Source organism: Silurus aristotelis (genome assembly GCF_946808225.1).
Source record: "Silurus aristotelis genome assembly, chromosome: 20".
In the NCBI taxonomy this organism is placed as follows: domain Eukaryota; kingdom Metazoa; phylum Chordata; class Actinopteri; order Siluriformes; family Siluridae; genus Silurus; species Silurus aristotelis.
The window spans coordinates 11,989,541-12,012,577 of NC_139593.1; the positions used below are offsets into that span (position 1 = coordinate 11,989,541).

The 23,037-nt window shown below is 38.6% G+C and overlaps 1 protein-coding gene across 1 annotated transcript in view; it reads left to right on the top strand.

Annotated features, from left to right (window-relative positions):
* Nucleotides 1-22,270, top strand: part of sorcs3a (sortilin related VPS10 domain containing receptor 3a) — a 260,536-nt gene extending 238,266 nt beyond the window's left edge. The window contains exons 23-27 of the mRNA XM_083523063.1: nucleotides 2,695-2,826; nucleotides 9,382-9,481; nucleotides 11,039-11,144; nucleotides 13,068-13,228; nucleotides 14,347-22,270. Of these exons, the coding sequence (XP_083379189.1) occupies nucleotides 2,695-2,826; nucleotides 9,382-9,481; nucleotides 11,039-11,144; nucleotides 13,068-13,228; nucleotides 14,347-14,405 (558 nt within the window). The 3' untranslated portion in view covers nucleotides 14,406-22,270. The remainder of the gene's footprint in view (nucleotides 1-2,694; nucleotides 2,827-9,381; nucleotides 9,482-11,038; nucleotides 11,145-13,067; nucleotides 13,229-14,346) is intronic.
* The last annotated feature ends 767 nt before the right edge of the window (nucleotides 22,271-23,037 follow it).

The window sequence follows — 23,037 nt, forward strand, 5'->3', positions numbered from 1 at the left end:
ACTTAACCATAACTGTGCCCCAAGTCAAACCCTAAACCTATCCCTATCACCATACCCATACCAAAGGATAATCCAAAGTGTCCATCAACAAACTCAGTGTTTAGAAAATTGTGAGACTATCGAAAACAATCAAATCTTGAAACTTAGGAATGGCTTTAGACTTCACAATAAATCAACTGTAAAAAAAAATCTCAAACTAGTGTCCTCTTTTGGCCAGAAAAAGGAAATGTCCTGAATTTGTGTTCAAATCTTACCATATTCTCTGCCCCAAGCATCAAAATGCTTTTTATGATAACGGGCTTCTTCAAACATCTCAGGATATGAAAAAAATCCACATCAGTGAACTGTGGCTCAGAAGAAATATTTGTGGCCTAGTGCCCAAGGGGGGCACTACATTTCTGAACTTAAATCAGTGCTCAAATCAGCTTTTAGAATGTTTCAATAAATCAAAAACTGAATATAGTGCCACCTTTGCTTTGAGAGAGGAACAGATTGATCAGCCAGCACCCAGACTGATGGCCTTTACCAGCCATCTAATGTCAGATCATTTGCAATCTGGCTTTCATTCCCCCTTCATTGCTAATAGGAGGACTCTATGTTATAGAGGTGATTATGTTCTTGCCAGGCCTTAGGGACTGATCTTCATTTCGCACCAAATGTTACATAATTGCCTTGTATAAAAGCTTCAGTATATTCCACCTTACATGGAGGAATACCCAGAAGTTATTACATTGAGCAAAATAAATTTTAAATGATTGATTTTTGGTTTAAAAAAAAAAAAAAAAAAAAAAAGATAATATATATACAGTGAGGAAAATAAGTATTTGAACTCCCTGCTATTTTGCAAGTTCTCCCACTTAGAAATCATGGAGGGGTCTGAAATTGTCATCGTAGGTGCATGTCCACTGTTAGAGACATAATCTAAAAAAAAAAAATCCAGAAATCACAATATATGATTTTTAAACTATTTATTTGTATAATACAGCTGCAAATAAGTATTTGAACACCTGTCTATCAGCTAGAATTCTGACCCTCAAAGACCTGTTAGTCTGCCTTTAAAATGTCCACCTCCACTACATTTATTATCCTAAATTAGATGCACCTGTTTGAGGTCGTTAGCTGCATAAAGACACCTGTCCACCCCATACAATCAGTAAGAATCCAACTACTAACATGGCCAAGACCAAAGAGCTGTCCAAAGACACTAGAGACAAAATTGTACACCTCCACAAGGCTGGAAAGGGCTATGGGGAAATTGGCAAACAGCTTGGTGAAAAAAGGTCCACTGTTGGAGCAATCATTAGAAAATGGAAGAAGGTAAACATGACTGTCAATCTCGGACTGGTGCTCCATGCAAGATCTTACCTCGTGGGGTCTCAATGATCCTAAGGAAGGTAAGAAATCAGCCCAGGACTACACGGGAGGAGCTGGTCAATGACCTGAAAAGAGCTGGGACCACAGTTTCCAAGGTTACTGTTGGTAATACACTAAGACATCATGGTTTGAAATCATGCATGGCACGGAAGGTTCCTCTGCTTAAACCAGCACATGACCAGGCACGTCTTAAGTTTGCCAATGACCATTTAGATGATCCAGAGGAGTCATGGGAGAAAGTCATGTGGTCAGATGAGACCAAAATAGAACTTTTGGGTCATAATTACACTAAACATGTTTGGAGGAAGAAGAATGATGAGTACTATTCCAAGAACACCATCCCTACTGTGAAGCATGGGGGGGGGGGTAGCACCATGCTTTGGGGGTGTTTTTCTGCACATGGGACAGGGCGACTGCACTGTATTAAGGAGAGGATGACCGGGGCTATGTATTGCGAGATTTTAGGGAACAACCTTCTTTCCTCAGTTAGAGCACTGAAGATGGGTCGAGGCTGGGTCTTCCAACATGACAATGACCCGAAGCACACAGCCAGGATAACCAAGGAGTGGCTCTGTAAGAAGCATATCAAGGTTCTGGCATGGCCTAGCCAGTCTCCAGACCTAAACCCAATAGAGAATCTTTGGAGGGAGCTCAAACTCCGTGTTTCTCAGCGACAGGCCAGAAACCTGACTGATCTAGAGAAGATCTGTGTGGAGGAGTGGGCCAAAATCCCTCCTGCAGTGTGTGCAAACCTGGTGAAAAACTACAGGAAACGTTTGACCTCAGTAATTGCAAACAAAGGCTACTGACCCAATTATTAACATTGACTTTCTCAGGTGTTCAAATACTTATTTGCAGCTGTATCATACAAATAAATAGTTAAAAAAATCATACATTGTGATTTCTGGATTTTTATTTTTAGATTAAGTCTCTCACAGTGGACATGCACCTACGATGACAATTTCAGACCCCTCCATGATTTCTAAGTGGAAAAACTTGCAAAATTGCAAGGTGTTCAAATACTTATTTTCCTCACTATATATATATATATATATATATATATATATATATATATATATATATATATATATATATATATATATATATATATATTGACATTTATTAATCCTTTGTTAATATGTCTAATTGAAATCCTTATTACAACAATTCAACAGAATTTTTTTATTTATTTATTTATTTTATTTTTTTATTCCCCTAAACTTAATGTTTGGTTTATTTTATATAACTACCTTGGGAAAAACCAAACAGTCCACTAGAAAGCTGTTTTCTCTTTTCTGATCCTCACTTTTCTGCTTATAGCTAGCAGATATTCCTGCTGAGCAACTGCTAGTGGCTGTTTTCCCTGGACTACCGACAGCTGCAGAGCTTTTCCTGCTTCCCAGCAAGAACCAGTCTGATAACAGGAAAGGGACTGAGGAGGATCTGGAGCAGGTACAATGCAAAATAGAATAACACACACACACATGCACACACACACACACACACACACACACACACACACACACACACACACACACACACACACAGATTTGATAAAGGTGCATCTCAATAAATTAGAATATCGTGGAAAGTTAATTTTCAAATTCATTCATTTTTCAAATTCATCTCAAATTGTGAAACGTGTGTATTAAATAAATTCAATGCACCCAGACTGTAGTTTAAGTCTTTGGTTCTTATAATTGTGATGATTTTGAATAATTTGAACAGTTCATAAGACCAATAAGAAAAAAAAATTTGTGAATTGTTGGCCTTCTGGAAAGTATGTTCATTTACTGTATATGTACTCACTACTTGGTAGAAGCTCCTTCTGCTTTAATTACTGCCTCAATTTGGCGTGGCATGGAGGTGATCAGTCTGTGGCACTGCTAAGGTGGTATAGAAGCCCAGGGTTCTTTGAGAGTGGCCTTCAGCTTATTTGCATTATTGGTTTTTTGTTTCTCATTTTCCTCTTGACAATACCCCATAGATTCTCTGTGGGGTTCAGGTCTGGTGAGTTTGCTGGCCAGTCAAGCACACCAACACCATGGTCATTTAACCAACTTTCAGTGCTTTTGGCAGTGTGGGCAGGTGCCAAATCCTGCTGGAAAATAAAATCATCATTTTTAAAAAGCTAGTCAGAGGAAGGAACCATGAAGTGCTCCAAAATTTCTTGGTAAATGGGTGCAGTGACTTTGTTTTTCAAAAAACACAGTGGACCAACACCCGCAGATGACGTTGCACCCCAAATCATCACAGACTGTGGAAACTTAACACTGGACTTCAAGCAACTGCTCCACCCTTTTTCCAGACTCTAGGACCTTGGTTTCCAAATGAAATACAAAACTTGTTCTCATCTGAAAAGAGGACTTTGGACCACTGGGAAACAGCCCAGTTTTTCTTCGTTTTAGCCCAGGTAAGATGCCTATGATGTTGTCGGTGGTTCAGGAGTGGCTTAACAAGAGGACTACGACAACTGTAGCCAAATTCCTTGACACTTCTGTGTGTGGTGGCTCTTGATCCCTTGACCCCAGCCTCAGTCCATTCCTTGTGAAGTTCACCCAAAATCTTGAATTGATTTAACTTGACAAGCCTCAAAGGCTGCGGTTCTCTCAGTTGTGCATCTTTTTCCTCCACACTTTTTCCTTCCACTCAACTATCTGTTAAAATACTTGGATACAGCACTCTGTGAACAGCCAGCTTCTTTGGCAATGAATTGTTGTGGCTTACCCACCTTGTAAAGGCTATCAATGATTGTCATCTGGACAATTGTCAGATTAGCAGTCTTCACCATGATTGTATAGTTTGGTGAACCAAACAGAGACCATTTTGAAGGCTCAGGAAACCTTTGCTTGTTTTGAGTTGATTAGCTGATTGGCATGTCACCATATTCTAATTTGTTGAAATGAAAAGTGGATATACTTTAGAGTTGTCAATGTGCAGCTTGTATAGCAGTATAGATTTACTGTCCTCTAAAAAAACTCTATATACAGCCATCTAAATATGGAAAAAGTGAGTACACCCTTTGAAGTTTGAAGTAAGTGAACATGTCAAAACTGTGAATATTTTGTGTAAGCATCATTGTTATCCATCACTGCCTTAAATCTCCTGGGCATTATATTCACCAGAGCTGCACAGGTTGTTGCTGGGAGCCTCTTCCACGCCTCCATAATGACATTACGGAGCTGCTGGATGTTAGACACATGATACTTTTCCACCTTCCACTTGAGGATGCCCACAGTTGTTCAATAGGGTTCACTTCTGGAGACATACTTGGCCACTGCCATACCTTGGCGACTGCCATACCTTCAACATTAGCTTCCTCAGCAAAGCAGTTGTCATCTTAGCACTATGTTAAGGGATGTTATGTTGGAAAACTGACATTTATCACAGTTTCGGTGTGATGCGGAGAATAAGGCGGAAGCCGAAGTATACGCACACCAAGTCTTTAATGCAAAAAGCAGGAAAATACACACCAACAGCTAAGCTGTATAGTCCTGTGAACGAAACACCGCAGTCTGTGTAACGTACTGGACCGCGCTGGGGGAAGCGCGGCGTTGGCAGCAGCAGAGAGATAGCAGTGCAGACAGCGTGACTCATGGAAAAACAATAACGGACAACGTGTAGGTAAACATGGGCTGCTTATATGTGTGTGTGGTTAATGGAGATCAGGTGCACCATGTTAATAATCAGGCGAGCAGCTCCGTGCGGGCAGGGCTGGTGCGGGTGAAGACGCAGGGTGCTCCCTGACACCACCCCCTCCCCCAGGGGCGGCACTGGATGCCCTGATTATGCGACGAGGCCACCTGGAGGGTGAGAGACAGACGAGACATAAGGCTTCAATAGGGACACATGAAAGGTCGGGTGGATACGATACCTCGGCGGCAACTCCAACCAGTAGGACACGTCGTTGATCCGCCTGATGACCCTAAAGGGCCTGATGAACCAGGGGCTTGACAGCCAGACCCGGTCCCCAGGACGGAACCGCGGTGACTCCAGACGATGAGCATCTGCGTGTCTACGAGTGCTTCGAACCGCCCAAAGTAGTTGGGTGTGAGACCCGGTTGCTCTCCCGGAACCAGGCGTCCACTGCGGGCACGTTGCTGGGCTCGTCGGACCAGGGGAACAAGGGCGGTTGGAAACCCAGCATGCACTGAAAGGGGGTAAGGCCCGTAGTGTCTTGACGATGCGAGGCCCATGGTAGGAAACGACCCCAATTCCCCTGGTCCTGGCTGCAGTAGACCCTGGAATTTCCGCTACGCCTGATTGTTGGACTGGGGATGTTAGCCAGAGGAGAGGTTGACCGATACCCCCAGGAGCTGAAAGAAAGCCCTCCAGACCCGGAAAGTGAATTAAGGCCCTCTGTCCGAGACAATCTCCTCCGGAAGGCCAAAGGTACGGAAAACGTGGTGGAACAGGGCCTCGGCTGTGTCAAGGGCGGTGGGCAGACCCTTTAGGGGGATGAAGCGGCAGCGCTTGGAGAAACGATCCACCACCACTAGGATGCATGTGTTGCCCTCTGACCGTGGTAGGTCGGTCACAAAGTCGATGCCCAAGTGGGACCAGGGGCGCTGAGGGATCGGGAGCGGCACAAGCTTGCCCACGGGTAGGTGACGTGGGACCTTGGCCATTGCACTGGTACATGGTACATTCCTGGACGAAGCGGTTGATGGCCCTTGTCATACCGGGCCACCAGTATCGCGCTTGGACCAGCTGAACCGTGTGCTTCTCGCCTGGGTGGCCTGTACCCAGCCCCTAGTGGACCGACTGAATGAGACCCCGCCGACAAGTGGTGGGGACGAACACCCATCCTTCCGGACAGCCTTCAGGGGCAGGCTCCTGGTGTGAGGCCGTGCGGATCTCCTCGTCGATCTCCCATACGATGGGCCCCACGATTAGTGAGGGTGGAAGGATGGGGTCTGGATTGCAGGGTTCCTCCGGCCCAAACACGCGGGAGAGAGCATCCGCTTTTCCATTCTGTGACACGGCTCGGTAGGTGACCTGAAAACGGAACCGGGTAAAGAAAAGAGCCCAACGAGCCTTCCTCCCCACAAAGAAGAAACCAGACGCCGTAGGTAGACGGGGCGATGAACCCCTGTTGGAAGGCCTGCTGGACATACTCCTTCATTGCTCGGTGTTCAGGGGCAGACAGGGGATAGACACGGCCCTTGGGCAGCTTCGCCCTGGGGAGCAGGTCGATGCAGCAATCCCACGGTCAGTGTGGGGGAAGACGAGTGGCCGCTTTAGCACAAAACACATCCCTGAATGCCTGATATTCCTCTGGGATCTTCACCTGGGTAGCGGTCGTCGCCTCTTCCACCCGGGTGGCCCCCACCATGGCTCTGGGGATCCTGGATGGAAACAGGGAGAGGCGGTGCTTCAGGCAGTGGGGACTCCACTCCAAAATATCACACGGGTCCCAGGAGCACCTTGGGGCATGTTGCTGTAGCCAGGGTCTCCCCAAGATCACACTGACCGTGGAGTCCTTGAGCACCATGTTCCGGATCTCCTCCTGGTGGAACAACCTGACTTGCAGCGTCCCGACCGGTGCGCAGTACCTCACCCAGCCCCTGCCCAGTGGACGTCCCTGGATGGTCTGGACGGCTAAATCCTGGGAGCCCCTTTCTCGGGGGAGCTGCAGGCGGTCTAAGTAGGCCTGAGAGATGAAGTTTCCTGCACAGCCGGAGTCGACCAGCGCCCGAACTGAAATGGAGAGAGCAGGAGATAGCAGTGTCACCGTGAGTTTGGACAGAGGAGAAATATCTGAAGGAAACTTGACTGTACTCACCGCGGTGCACGCAGGGCGTGTGGGGCACTTGGAGAAGGAATGACCCGGCTTTCCGCAGTACAGGCATTTACCAGCGGCCAGGCGGCTATTTCGCTCCCTCCGAGACAGTCTTTGGGAGCCCAACTGCATCGGCTCTGAGCCGGAGGCCGCCTGCGCTACGGGTGGTATCACCGAAAGCAGAGGTGTAGGTTGGAGTGGCGTGGAATGGCACGCCGCCAGACGCTGAGAGAGGCCGATGGATTTCTGGATAAATTCCTCCAGCCCCACCATCTCATCATGGATGGCCATTGCTTGCCTGATCTCTGGAGCCAAAACTTGCCGATATACACCGAGAAGCGCCGACTTGTTCCAGCCCCTAGATGCTGCCAGAGTGCGGAAACGGAGGCTGTAAGGACCCCGGAGGCGGCGCTGAACACTTCCAGGAAGTGTGCCGTAAACGGCGCGTAGGCGATTACCACCGGGCCGACGGCTTTCCACAGCGATTGCGCCCACGCTAGCGCTTTCCCGGACAGAAGCGAGATGAAAAACGCGACTTTAGACCGTTCGGTGGGGAAAAGCATTCGGAAGGTTCTCTGGAGAATGTCGCTGGGAGTGCCATGGGACTGCCGGTGGCAGCGGGGAGGTTTGGGCGAGCTGCGGCGGAAGGGAAGACAGCTCGGAGCGTGGCAACTAGGTCCCGAACCGAGTCCGAAGGGGCGCTGGGTCGGGGATCCATCTCTAGGTAAGCCGCTCTTTATTTCTTCTTCGGTCCGTTATTCTGTGATGCGGAGAATAAGGTGGAAGCTGAAGTATACGCACACATTCGGAATGGAGGGCATCATGTTCTGAATGTCATGTTGGAATCCATGTTTGTCTCAATGAACCACAGCTCCCTAGTACCAGCAGCAATCATGACGCCCCAGACCATGACGCTACCACTTTCATGCTTGACTGTAGGCACAATTTTCTTTGTACTCCTCAACAGGGGGTCGCCGCACATGCTGGACACTATCTGAGTCAAATAAGTTTAGATGATAAGTTGAGATGATTTCAGGTTTATCACTTTCAGGACCCCTTATTCTTCTCAATGCTGAAGAAAGTTCTTGACATTGGCTGTTTGGGGTCATTGTCCTGATGCAGCATAGGTTTGGGGCCAATCAGATGCCTCCCTGATGGCATTACAACTTGTCTCCTACTGCAGCCAAATATTTTCAGATTTTGACTCATCAGTCCAGAGGAGCTGCTGCCATCTTTCTGCCCCTCAGTTCCTATGTTTTCATACACAGTTAGAGGTATGGCATTTTGTCTGCAATTCTTCCATGAAGACCACTTCTGACCAGACATCCCTAGACAACAAATGGGTGTAACTGCATTGCACTGGTTTCCACCAGCTCTTTGTTGATGGCACTGCTGGACATCTTCCAGCATAAGTAGTATGTAAGTAAGCATGATGTGTCTTTCATCTGCTGCATTAAGTTTCTTGACAGATTACGATGTCTATGGTCTCTGGTTCTTTTTTAAACCAGCTTGCACATCTTAAAACCCCAGTCTGCTTTTAAATCTTTGCATAGTAGAGACCTTGATAATGTAGTACATTACTGTCTTGCCATGGTGTATAACCTGTGACATCAAACAGTCTTCCACAATCTCACCTTAATAGCAGAGTTTGTCACCTCAGCCAGTGTTGAACCTCCTACACAGCTGTATCTACAAATCACAGTCAGATATGCAGGTAGAAGCTTGTTGGTTTACGGTTAATTTGTAGTTGGGGAAGTTGGAGACATATTACAGGTAAAAGGAATACTGAATCTACATGGCTCCCATTTCATACTTTATATTGCTAATTGAAACACTTTTTTATCAGAATGTTTGAAGAAACTAACTGTCCAGATGCCAAGAATGTATAAAGCTACTATCTATGCTAAGGGAGGATTTTTAACTGACAAAGTTTAACATTTGTACGTTTATATATTCCTTAATCAAAGTAAATTATACCATTATATATTGAACCATTTAATTACTGACAGTAATTGTATTTAGCATTTAAACAAATGAAATGTGCATGTGTTTGTGTGTGTGTGTGTGTGTGTGTGTGTGTGTGTGTGTGTGTGTGTGTGTGTGTGTGTGTGTGTGTGTGAAAGAGAGAGAGATGTGATTAATCAAATGTCAGGGTAAATGTAGGGGACTGTGTCTGTGAATTATGATTATTATTACTTTTAATCAATACCATGCACGTTCTACAGATATCAGAAATCCTTGCCAATGCATTGAACCAGAATTTGGTAGAATTCGAGCTGAAACCAGGATCTGGAGTTATTGTTTACATCACACAGCTAACATTAGGTAAGACTACATTTTGCCTGTCAGTTTATTAATTATTAAACTCATGTGATTCATTAGATTTCTGTACATGACTTGGTATTTAACGTCCCTGTACTTTGAACTTCTACTACATAATGCATATTTTGCTACACATTACAGTGTAGCAAATATTTCTAAGACACGATTTGTTAAGATTGGGTCAAGCACAGGTCTTAAAGGGGGTTGAAGTCCAAATGCAAGTGAGACACCTTTGCAGTAGGATCAAGATCTTAAACCATCAAATTCAAATAAAATCATGTCCAAGCTTTTACTAGTTGCTGCAGATGACTTTCTTCATCAAACTTTAAGTATGTGAAATACAGACAGTACAAACATAACATTTTACAATCTCAAAGTCTAAACCAAGACCATATTTGTGAGACAAATGCCCAATACACAAGACAAATTTAATGCACATGCTAATATGTATGACACCTAAATTCCTTCAACTCTTCTGCTATGTACTTTTTCCAAATGTTGAATATACGCACTTTTTTTAAGTACTTTCGAAATGACAACCATAAAGGTTAAATAAAACAATGCTCACTAAAAATGCTTTTCAAATTCTCATGTAAATCATAATCATGGTAATATTTCCAGGTGTTGGCATTTATTATTATATTGACACAATTCCATTCCACTAAAATATCTTTTGTTAAACGCAGTTTCATTTTGTGTAATTATAAATATCATTTGGTCCTTAAGACCAGAGTGGCTTTTCAGAGAGAGAAAAAAAAATCTACCATTCATTTTTTACAACACTGAATATTATATATTATGTATTATATAATTACATATCTGCAGTTTGAATCGATATGCATTACAATTTCCTCTAGATGTAAAAGAGTCTCTAAATAGCGTTTTTTTAAGTGTTATTTAACAGGACAATGACTGGAACACAAATTGAGCTGCTTGCTGTACATTTGGCAAATGACTATAAAAACCGCCTGTGGTTAAAATGCACAGTGCCTTGCAGCGACCACGGGATAACTAGTAACTACCTGACCTTAGCACTGTAGGACATATGGCATTGTGCATTTACTGTGGCACACTGCCCATTTGAGTGGCCAGAACCACTGGATTTCCCCTTAATTTTCCATCCTTGAAAGGTCCAAAAAGCCTTCAAGCTGCTCGGGAAAAGGTCAGCGGCATCGCTGGGCTGTCTGTCAAAGATCCAGCCAGCTGAAGAAAATATAGCAGAGTCTTAATAGCAGAGATTCATGCAGCATCTCGACACAAACATTTCAAATGCGATTTATTTATTTTTTTAAGTGGAGACAATCGTGATACATCCATTTTCAATGGCAAATTTTAGGTCTCAGGGTTTGAATTGGTTGATGGTTATTTTGCATGTTCACTATGTCATAGTTGTTATACTGTATATTTTAGAGATAGGGCTCAACGATTTACCAGTGATTTGTGCCACATTACTGTAAGAGAGCCATTAAGTTTGATTCTTAGGGGTAAAAAAAAGAAGAAATAGGTGAGCATGTTTCTGCATGACTAACATGGTGTCTGAATTATTTTTCTTTCTCTTAGCTCCGCTTGTCGACTCAATCCCTAGACACAGCAATTCTGCCATGCTCATGCTTCTCTCTGTGGTGTTCTTGGGTTTAGCCGTCTTCCTCATTTACAAGTTTAAAAGGTATGACAACATGCATGTAATCATGTCTAAATGCAGTTTCTTTCTTCAAAAGCTTTCACACAATTAGATTCTGTAATCTGTATTTAGCTGCCTAATTCTAGACATTTCTCTAAATAGATTCACATTCATCTTCAAGGATCATTTACTTTTTTTTGTAAGATTCTAGCACAGCAACAACAACCAGTTAACACAACCCAGTAAAAATACAAACATACATTGAATTCATAAAACGTTTGAAGGACATTAAAGGCTTAGTATTTTCTGATGTAAGAAATGACCAATGTTGACATATTTCATAGCTAAAGCATTCAGGCACAAGGCTTTTCTTTTTTCTTTTTATTGCTAAATGCTTTAAGCTAAATGCTAATTAGAGAATCACAGCAATTAATTAGGATAATAGTCTGAAGTATCTGTGTTCAGGAATTAAACCCACAGGAATGTAAGAGATCAGTGCAGTTTGGTAGTGATTAGCATGCATGTACTGTAGCAAAAGCAACTAATCAAAATAGCTGCTTTCTTTAATATGCCGCAGTCATATTTAAGTAGCAGAATTTCAGTAGTAGACATTTTACAGACATATTTATTTCATTGTTAACAATCAAACTCTGGCAAATGTGGACAGTAGAATTGAGCGATATGGTATAGAACTTATTACCTATTGTGTAGAGCTGGCCTGGCTTGTAATGTTGTCTAATTTTTACATAATATCAGAATACAATCTATTAAAAGCATGACTCTATATTTTTATTATGCAGAATTAACATTTTATTAACTTATTTATTTTAAGCAATAGATTAACATGCTCTAGTTTGCATATTGAAATCACTGGATTTCATCATTTAGGTATAAAACACCAGATGGTTTTAAACTAGTATACCATAAACATTTGGAAACACAAATATACAAATGCCAAATATGTTCTATCTGCATGTGGTTACATTTGTTGTTGTGGACCATCCAAAAAACATTTATTTTCCTTTTGAGTTATTTTCCCCATTATATTTTACCGTATTTTCCAGACTATAAGCTGCTATTTTTTCCCCACGCTTTGAACCCTGCGGCTTAAACAATAAAGCGGCTTATTTATGGATTTTTCCAGGGGTTTTCCCGGTTTCACAAACTTTAAGATAAAAAACTGAGCCCCATAACATTAGACCAATGAAATTGCCGAATGGGTTCAGGTGAACCAATGAAACTCTTTATATGAAATCAGATGCGCTCCCACTGAATCAGGCCGCACCACATCATAAATATGGATGAGGTTCCTCTAACGTTTGATCTGCCGCTCACTCGGACTGTCGACAGGAAAAGCAAATCATTCGTCACGCTGAAAACAACGGTGTATGAAAAAAACGCACTTAACCTGTGTTCTGAGCTGCACGGCATCGGGAGAGAAGCTTCACCGATGGTGATTTTTTAAAAACTGTTGTGAAAGGAAGGACGAAGACAGTGAACAATGACTTTCTTGGTAGGCTACTGTTTAGATACAAGCCGTGTAACAGACACTGTCTTTCATTAAAGCCTGTGTAAAGTTCATTAGTTTCAGTGTAGACACCTGCGGCTTATAGACAGGTGCGGCGTATTTATGTTTAAAATAAAAATCTTTGTCAAATTCAGTGGTTGCGGCTTATATTTGTGTGCGCTTAATAGTCCGGAAATTACGGTATATTGTATTAGCTGTTTCTCCTTGAACAGCCTGTATTTGTTTCATCTCTTGGTGTTAATGATACGTCACAGAAAAAACATGCTGTCATTTCTGAAAGCTTCACCTCTGTTAAAAAGCACTGGCTCCTTACAAAAAAAAAAAAATCCTAATATAAACTTACATAAAGCACATTAATGTACAGTAAATCAATATTTGCTTTGTATTTTTTTTAACAATCATAATTTAAAATTATAAGCAGCCAGTTCCTTATTTTTCAGAAAAATTCCCTGGATTAATATATACGCTGAGGTGAACCAGGAGAAAGAGCAGGAGATGATCGGCACAGTGGGTCAGAATGACACGACACCCAAAATTAAGCTCAGCGAGTTCTCTAGCCCCAAGGAGCTCATGGAGAAAGATTTGGAAGTCCGTGTTAAACGTGAGTGACTCATTTTCATATGAATTAATTATTTACAATTTTTTTTGTTTCATCATCAAAAAAAAAAATCATCTATTATAAGCAGTTAAGAGAAACATCTAGAACTTTAGATGATTAGTGTGAACTCACTAAGCCCTAGTGGACTCATTTCCATTGTGGCTCCATTTCTGCTATCATGTAATTGTTCAATGAAGGCAAATTTGGTTTTAATCGCCTCTAATGAGCAATAAGTACAGGGGAATAGCGATTATGCAATTAAACAGAAACGAGATTAAAATACAAATCACAATGTGTCTTATCGATACTGCAGGGAGTTTACATAGAGATCTATACAAATTATAAGTATATGCAGTAGTTCCCTTGTAGGGGAAAAAGCTATTTGAAGAAAATGCGTTCGCTCTGGAGCCTATTTGAAAATGAATACCCCAGTTGAAGGGTTTTATTACATTTCGACTTGAGATGACATGTACTACTGGTATGCAGTAGTACACATTAGAAAATTAACTTGTAAAATGGGAAAAAAAGGGTAACCTTTACAGCTAGTCACCATTTTAAATACGGTACCTTTCATAAGTATTTTTTTTTACTTTTTCTCTTTTGTGTCTTTTTTTATTATTTTTTTATTTATATATTTTTTATAATGCATGCAATGGTTCTTTAATTTATTCTCCAAACCTGAATTATATTTTTTCGGGATTTCTTTTTTTTTTTTATATCTTGGTCTTTAGGATGATTGTTGGCAAATTCAACAATAAGCTGCATCTTTACTGCAACTGGTATAATTCCACATTCAGTTATAAGCTGCAACTCAAATAATTATTGACTTTTGATTGCAAATGCTCAGACCAGAACTAATACCAGTGTTTCACTGCCACAATAATGAATCGTTTTGTGCATAATCATGAAATATATATTCAAAATTAAGTGCATTTCAGCACTACAGAACAATCCATGAAGGTGAATACTTATGCAGGGTACCCTATTATTCTTGAAACACAAATCAAATTATGATAATAACAGTCTCTCCAAGATTCTTTGCTAGGTGATTGTATCTTTTGAATTGGAACTTTTCTTCTCGTCTAACATAATCCTGTCCATTTTTTTCCTCCTATAATCAGGTGGAATGATCAATGCCTGTGAAAGCACAAGAGAAATCCCCAACTGTACGAGTGTCTGAATGAAACAAGACCAGTCAGAAGTGCAGTGTAATCAAGTGTACAGAAGTGTTGCCATTTTGAAAGTTCTCTATGTTCTTCATTTTGTAATTTCAGAAACAGTCATTGTTAATAGTTTTCTAAGGACCTTGTTTATACAGATTTGCATGGACGTCTTGTTTGATAAGATCTATGCCGAAAAATCGAAACGCTTAATGAGACCTTTTTGATGAAGATTAAAAACATTGCTTGTTTTGGAGAGAAAATGGAGGCACAGACGCAAGTTCTGGGCAAACTTTAGTCTTTTGTCCTTTTTGACCACATAAGAGAATCTTTAACTTTCAATGTATTGATGGCAAAACACGCACTTCATTGGAGTTTCATTATGTTAATGACATCTGTTCCAGAATCAGAATGTACAAAGTGTAGCTGCAATGCGATAGCTGTATTTTTTTCTTTTAACATTTTTGTTCATCATTGCATACATTAGTCATTTTATAGAATGAAAATCCAGGTAAAAAATATTTAGTTCATCAAAAGATGTCTAGAGCATTCATCTGTTTAGTGCTAAGGACTAGTTGTTACATGAGTTGGGCTGCAAAAGAAATTCAATTATAAAACCTTATTAGTTCCAAATAGGCATTTGACTAATATGTTTTTCCAAAGATTTTGTTTTGATCCATTTTTTCTAACTTTCCAGAAGATATCCTAAATAGTTCATGACCTTTTTACGGCCCATTTTATTTACAAGCAAATACAGAAACACCACCAAATGAAAAAAACTTTAAAATGGTCCAATTAACAAAGAAATTGTTAAGGATTTTAAACAATGCCAAAAGAAGCTTTAAAGAATCAACTTAATTACATTTTTTTTCTTGTTGCTAATCAATTTCATATCTTTAAAAGATGAGAGACAGACAGTGCATCACTGGTAGGTAAAAAGAAACATGGCACTTGGCAAATACAGTATCTAAATATCAAATATAATGTGTAAAATATTTATATTGTGAAAATAAAGTATCAATTTGCAATATTCTAAAAAAAAAAAAAAAGGATTTTTTAATTCATTTTTCAAATTTTGGTCATTTCACAATTCCCATCTGCTCTCACCTAACAAGGTCATATAGTGATTTTGTTTTCCTGTTGCACCAATGATGAACTATTTTCTTCTATGTTGCACATGCATATGTAATTATTTTATTTTGGAAGATTATTACTTAGCATCAAACACTATAATACCAGTTTAATTAACTGTTTCAAAGCACTTCAAATTAGTAGGAAAAATAATAAGTCTTGTCAGTATTGTCAGATTGTCAGTCACATTGACTAAAAAATGGCTGAGGATCATATACTCAATTTGCATATACTGTCAATTATTATCTTAAGGACAATGCAGACATCTCTTGAAACATCATACAGTGCCAAACTGTTTATCAGCTTAAAGGATGTGACATCAAACAGATCCATTTTTGAAGGAGAAAATAGATCTGGATTTGAAAGGCATTTGCAGGCCTATTGGAACAGCACGATATATTAAAAAGTACAGATTTTAAAATAATTCTTGTTTTTGGGGTCATACAACTTTAATTAAAAAAACAATATTTAAAAAATCTCTATAATTGGTTAAGTTAGACTAATATGTATGAACATTTAAAATGTTGTTTTCCTGTTCTATGATTAGGTTGACATTTGTGTAGAATTGCCTAGAGGTTCAATCTTATAATAATTTTCTCTAATGAGAAATACTCAATTATAAAATAAGACTGATCTCGAGTATATATATGAATAACAATATAAAATGTGGAGAAGCATTTCTTTTCAATGATAAACAAAACATTTGGTGGTGGTGTAGCTACAAAATTCTTTATTGACAATCGGCTAGCAATAAAATAGTATTTGAGAGGTGAGAGCTAAGTTACTTAGTGGGACTTGTAAATAAGAAGAAATATAGTTTTTATTTTTGCCAAAACTATTAGCATTTAGATAAATATGCATGTATAATTTTGAATATTAGTTTTTCTTTATTTATTTTGAAATTTTAGGCAAGACCAACAATAAAAAAATTGTCATATTTGTCGATTAATACTTGTCCCTCAAAATCAATAGAAAGCAAAGATTAACCAACAAATGTTTGGCAATATCAGTAGCAGAATGACAAGAGGACGACTTATTTAGTTTAGGTTATATATCGGAAATATGCTTAAAATCAGGTGTTTGTGATTAGTGGTATTGGAGGGAACTAGAACAAGACTGCTGAACATGTGACATAAAATGTAACTGGATTTGTAGTTCATTGGTTTGGTTGAGTATTTACAGAAAAAGGCCATAATTAACTGCATTTACAAAACTACAGTATATAGCAATTTACAGCTGTAAGGATTATATATATATATATATATATATATATATAGTTTTTAGGTTCATGTCATCCATATTTAACATGCAAATTCTATTTTAATATTATTGCCGTATTGTCAGGATTTCTTTTCTCTGTCTATTTGTATTATAAAATATTAAGTGAGCGCCTTACAAAAACAATGCCTTATTGAGATATTACGTGTTTTGCCATCAAAACATGACCACACAATGTAATTCCCACACGTGAAAGCTAAGGCTATTGTATAAAGACGTGCGATCAAGTATTTCTGTTAAAATGCTAATGAGTTCTATTGTTTGTTTATTTTATATCCTATATAGTGTCATGTCTCCCAGGGAACAGCTTTGAACTGTATCATAGTCTTTCAGATTTTAATTTTTCTGTATATACAGCACATATGCTGTCATTTTCACATGCTCCTATTGTAAATATAGTGGCAAAGACATAACTGTGAACCTAAAAAAAAAAAAAAAAAAAAAGTGTGGAGTTGACTTTTTATGGAATCATTTAACGTTTTTTTGACAATGTACTTTGACATGTGCATGTTATTTACAAGGACGTGATTTACAGTATGTGTTGTAGATAGTAAGCAAGCACTGTAAATAGTTCTTTTTTAAGTCATTCATATTGGGATTTAGATTTTTTTTTTTTGTTTTTTACACATATGTGGTCATATACTGTATACTGTATCCTGGTCTTTTTCTGTTTCTCACCTCTTTCACATAGAAATATATTCTGTTCAGCAGAAACTATTTGGGAAACACAGACCTTATACAATATAAATTAACATCTGTAAATTAGTAATTTATCCAAATAAGGGAATTTGTGATCGATTAAATTTTTATATATTGCTAAAATATTTTACAACTTCTAATTTATAATGGTTTAATGCAACATATCAAATTGCCTGTGTGAAAGAGGTAATGTCTGTGTATCATTTACAAATATATTTACACTAATATAAAATTTATACAAAGTTATACAAAGAATTAAATGTTTCCAAAAGATTTTACGTAGCCATCAAGTAAAAAGCCAGTTGTTTGCCCTTTGAATCTAATACCCACATTCATTATTTACACCAATTAGCCATAACATTAAAACCACCAGGAGGTGATGTGATTAACATTGTTTAGCTCATTACACTGGCACCTGTCAAGACAAAGTGAACAGAATATTTTTGGTCTGGTCCTGGAAACAGGGAAAATGGGCAAGCTTAAAGATCTGAGCAAATTTGACCAAATTGTGGTAATGCCTAGACAACTGGGTCGGGGTCCAAAACAATGGGTACTGTAAAAGTGTTCCTCGTATGCAGTGCTTAGTATTTATAAAAAGTGGTCCAAGGAAGGACAAATGGTGAATTGGCACTTGGGACATCCGAGGCTTTCTACCGTGTGCATGGAACAAAGGGTAGCCTCTTATAGGCCAATCCCACAGAAAAGTTTAATGCCAGCTATGATAGAAAGTTGTCAGAACACACAGTGCATCAAAGCTCAATGGGTATTGAGCTACTTTACACAGCCCCCAAATTGGCCATTGCGCACATGCTGACCAATGTCCACTGCAAATAATGCTTACAATGTGCACATGAGCATCAAATTGGACCATTGAAAAATGGAAAAAGGCTGCCTTGTCTGATGCATCATGCACATGGCTGGGTTTGTGTTTAGGTTGTTGTGGGGAAAAAAAAGGCATCAGGATGCATTAAGAAAAGGCAATCTAATGCTCTGGGCAATGCTCTGCTGGGAAACTTTGAGTCCTGGCATTCATGTGGATTTTACTTTGGCATGTACTACATACCTAAGCAGTGGTGCAGACCATGTACACTCCTTCATAGCAATGGCATTTTTTATCTGCAGTGGCCTCTTTCAGCAGGATAATTTGAAGGAAATTCCCCTTAAAATTCCCCAGCTCTCAATACAATCGAGTATCTGTTGAATGTGCTGGACACATAAACCCGATCCAGGGAGATCCCAGCTCACAACAGTTAAATGATCTGCAGTTAATATCATGGTTTCAGATAACACAGCATACCTTCAGAGGTCTTGTGAAGTCCATGCCTTGACAAGTCAGAGCTGTTTTTGCACAAGTGGGAGATAAACAATATAAGGCAGGTGGGTTTAATGTAACAGCTGATCAGCATATGTCGTGTTAGACATTTCTTTAACTGAATTTCCTACCTTTTTCATTATGATCAATGTAAAAGTTGTCTATTTATGCTTAGGTGAAAAATTGGCACCAGTATCATCTACATGTCTGCTTATAAAGTCCAAATTATTATATACTATGTGAGTCTGTCATATGAATTCCAGAGCACATGACCTAAACAAATCAAAAAGAGTTTAGATTCAGATTTAGTGTACTTCATTATTTTGCACATACCTACGTTGTTTTCTTTAGGAAAAAAATGAAAGTGCATTGTACATTTTTTGACTTTTTATAGTTACATTCATTTTTTGGAACATCTGTGAAACCGGCTATTTCCAATTGTACCATTTCAATAGATTTTACAGACCCTAGTCCTTCACATTCAGTCATTCCATTCTTTCTATCGAGAAATAAGTAAGCTTGCCATGTAATAGAGAATCCAGAAACCTATCCCTGGTTTTTAAATACAAAAGATATAGCTTTACCTTTACCTGAATGTTATGTAGTGCTAACACTCCTTCCAAAAATTCTATATAATTGTCTCTAAGACACGATTGGTTACAATTGTTGTATAATTTAACAGCACTGTGTTGTATTAAATAGTAAAATATTTAAAAAAAAAATGAATGTAACCAAAAATATATATATCCTTCCAAATGTGACTCTTCCTTTGCCAACTGCATAGGGTTTGCATAAAATCTGAAGGACACAGATCTCACAGGAGATATTAGATTATTTTGATTTGACTCTAGTATTCACGCCGGTCAATCATAACAGGGTTTAGATTAAACAAACTAAATACCATATACAGTACACACACTGCTCACTTGAAAAAGAACAGCAGTACATCTGCTCATTTATGAAATTATGTATGCTTTTATTCATTAGTCAATTTGTTTTTCCTGTTCTGTGATGCTTTTCTGCTCAGCATAGTTGTAAAGAGTTTTTTTTTTTATGCTCCCGTAGCCTTTCGGTAATCTCTATCCAACCTTTCCATTTTCTCTAAATTTGGATGTTTGATGTGAATGCTAATTGAAGATCCTGACCTGTATCTGCATCTGGTAGACATTGCACTCTTGCTGCATGACTGGTTAAATGCATGAATGAGCAGGTGTACAGGTGTTGTACAAAATGTTTTTTTTTTTTTTTTTAAAGTGCCCGATAATGTAAAAAAAAAACACTGATATATATAATACCAAATCTGTTTCTGGATGATGCCTCAAACACATCTGTAACAACAACTGATTTTATAACCACTAACATATTGAGAGGATTTTGATATTTTGTAAAATGTATATCATGAAAGCCCATGTTACTTATCTTCAAACCATTCAAATATTTTGTTGTAACCATACTGCTGATTCAGCGGCTCTGCTTTTACTTACTTACTAAGTAAGGCTTGTTTATAGTATCCTTTTTCTACTTTACTACAATGCACTTTCTTTTTTTTCTTTCTTTTTTTTTGATTGATGCAAGCGTCATGTAAACAAGTTTGCCTCAGGTTTACAAGTTGGCCTGTATTCCATTTTAATTATCACAATCTCTCCTAGCAAGCTATTTCCTGCCAAAAAAAGCCCCTCATTGCCTACATGCATGAGCAGCAATACATGTGTGCTGAAGTCAGCATGTAATTACAGTTTAACAGACAGAAAAGCAGGACTGACATTCATAACTCAATATACCTTTGCTCATTAAAGCTTGGCACTTTTTTTTTGCATGCTCGTTCATCACAACCGGCCATTAATCAGTAACTGTAGCATATTCATGTGTTTTCTTTTTGCATCTTACACTTGCTGATTTATGGCTCTACAAACTCGCACTGTATCGGAAAATACAAAGATTAAGGTTAGAATTAGGGGCGGGTTTTAAACATTATTCAGGATATTTGATTGGACAAATTTCAGCTTTCATAATTGTAAAAGTAGTAGAATGAAACTATTATAGAAAATCCTACAGTAGGTTCACACTAGCAAGTGACAAGTCACTCACGAGTAGTTCATACTGTAGTGTCTCCTGTTTGCACAGTTGTTGCTTGCAGCTAATAAATAAGAGAAGACAAAACTGTATGCAAGTCTAAAGCTAGTTTGTTAGAAAAAATTAAAGAGTGCACTAATTGTTTAAGGCTAGGCTTGGTAGGACTTGTCTTGGCTGATTAGCAAAGTAGAAAGCTGAAGGTACATACAACTAAACAGCCTTAACATAAAAGGGAAAAACATTGATTAGCTGGTTAAAGTGGCAGCTGTGAAGGCTGGGATATATTAGGCAGCCAGTGAAAGGCAGTTCTTCAAGTTGGTGTTTTTTGGCATCAAGAAAAAATGGCCAACTTTGACAAGTGCGGTGTATATTCACCAGAGGCAGCCAAAGTCTTTGTTACTTTCATGCAAGCTTTATTTTTTGTTGCATGTTTATGAACATTCTCATTGGGAAAAATGGTTGAGTGGAAATGAATAAAAGTTGAATCACACAACATAGGTTTTTCTGAAGAATCATTAGGAATGGGGAGGTTGATTGGATTTCTTACTTTTTCTTGTAATGGCTAATATGCTTACAGTTAAGGAATTCTATATTTACACGCTTAAATGCTCAGATTCGACATGTTGCTCATTTTGCCACTTTTTCGCTTGCTAGTGTGAATCAATTTTACCTCAGCAAGATCTCAACTGCAAATATAAGAATTCAGCTCTTACAAAAAAGTTGCAAGGGGATGTGATTAGCAGTCATTTTTGGGCATCACCTTGTTTCTTTTCTATAAAAACACAGGCTTGTAAGATATAGACATGCTAAAGGAAGTAGAGTGCAAAGGATATTTCAAAGTTTATTTGTTTTTTTCATTTTCTGAGCTATCTTCAGTGAAGACCTTGAAGAGTTCATGTATGCCAACAATCTATTTGTGCCAACAAGGTACCATTTATACCTTAAGGAGTCTGCTTTAATTCTGCATAGGCTAATACAATATAAATGATTGTCCGGAAAACCTGTTAGCATCATGTTTAGAATGTGTTGTGTTCAGGCTAACATTTGTTCTTTACATGTTTTTCCAAATTGCTTTCACTTCCTCGCTTTTATTTTTCAGTTTGTTTTTCTCTATGTTTTTCCCCCTCCTTTTATCTGACATAATTGGCTCCACTTCAGTGGACATCATTTCTTGGTACAGAGCACCATTTATCAAAACACTGATTGGAAATGTAAAAAAGGCAGAGGAGCAAAAAAGCTCCTGGTTGGTGGTGTTTATTGTAAATCGTTTCAACGGGCAACTGCATGGTTCATGACTACTGCTCAATACCATCTTTAGTTCAGCATTTCTATTAAAAAACTGTCATTTTGAAATTGTTTCAAATAAATGTATTTTTGTACATCGACTAATAAGATTGTGATTGTAAACTGTCAATTTTTTGTGTCCAAAAAAAAAAAAATGCGCATGTCACACTGACAGCCATTTGATATCCATGAGTATCATTGCCATATACAGCACAACAGTTTAATTGCAATTACTTCTCATTTGTGCTTGCTGTCTCACTTTCAATATTTCCTGCAGGAAAGTTGATTTAGAACAACAAAAGGTGAATGTTGAACATGTCGAAGTAATTGAAAAAGCATTTGATATGTTCCATTAAAGTCACTGGATCTGTTGTTTCTCTTCATCCTACTGTCACTAATAAGAAATTGGATAAAAATAATTTAATATGTATATTCTATTCTAATATTGGTTTGGTTTGTCAGCCCCATTAATATGTATTTACAGGGCAGCAAAAAAAAACTAAAAAAAAACTAAAACACATGCACACTAAAGATGATGTGCTTTATTCTCTATAAACCGCAATCATTTAATTATTATATTTTATTTATTAATTCATGAATGGCATCAAACTTATTTCCATTTGTAATTCTATTTTTATGTTACGGAATTATACCTTAAAAAAAAATTATTTAGTATATAAAATAATGTGTTCTTTGACACGGAAGGGCAAGAAAGTTCAAAATCTTGGTTAAATACAATTTTTTGAGATATTAAGAAAACATATTGTCTATTACATTAATAAATCCATTCAATTTTTTACTTAACTACATCTATATTTTGATCAATTGGTCTACTGGCTTCAGGACATTTGAGAACCTCTGCCCTACGAAATGCT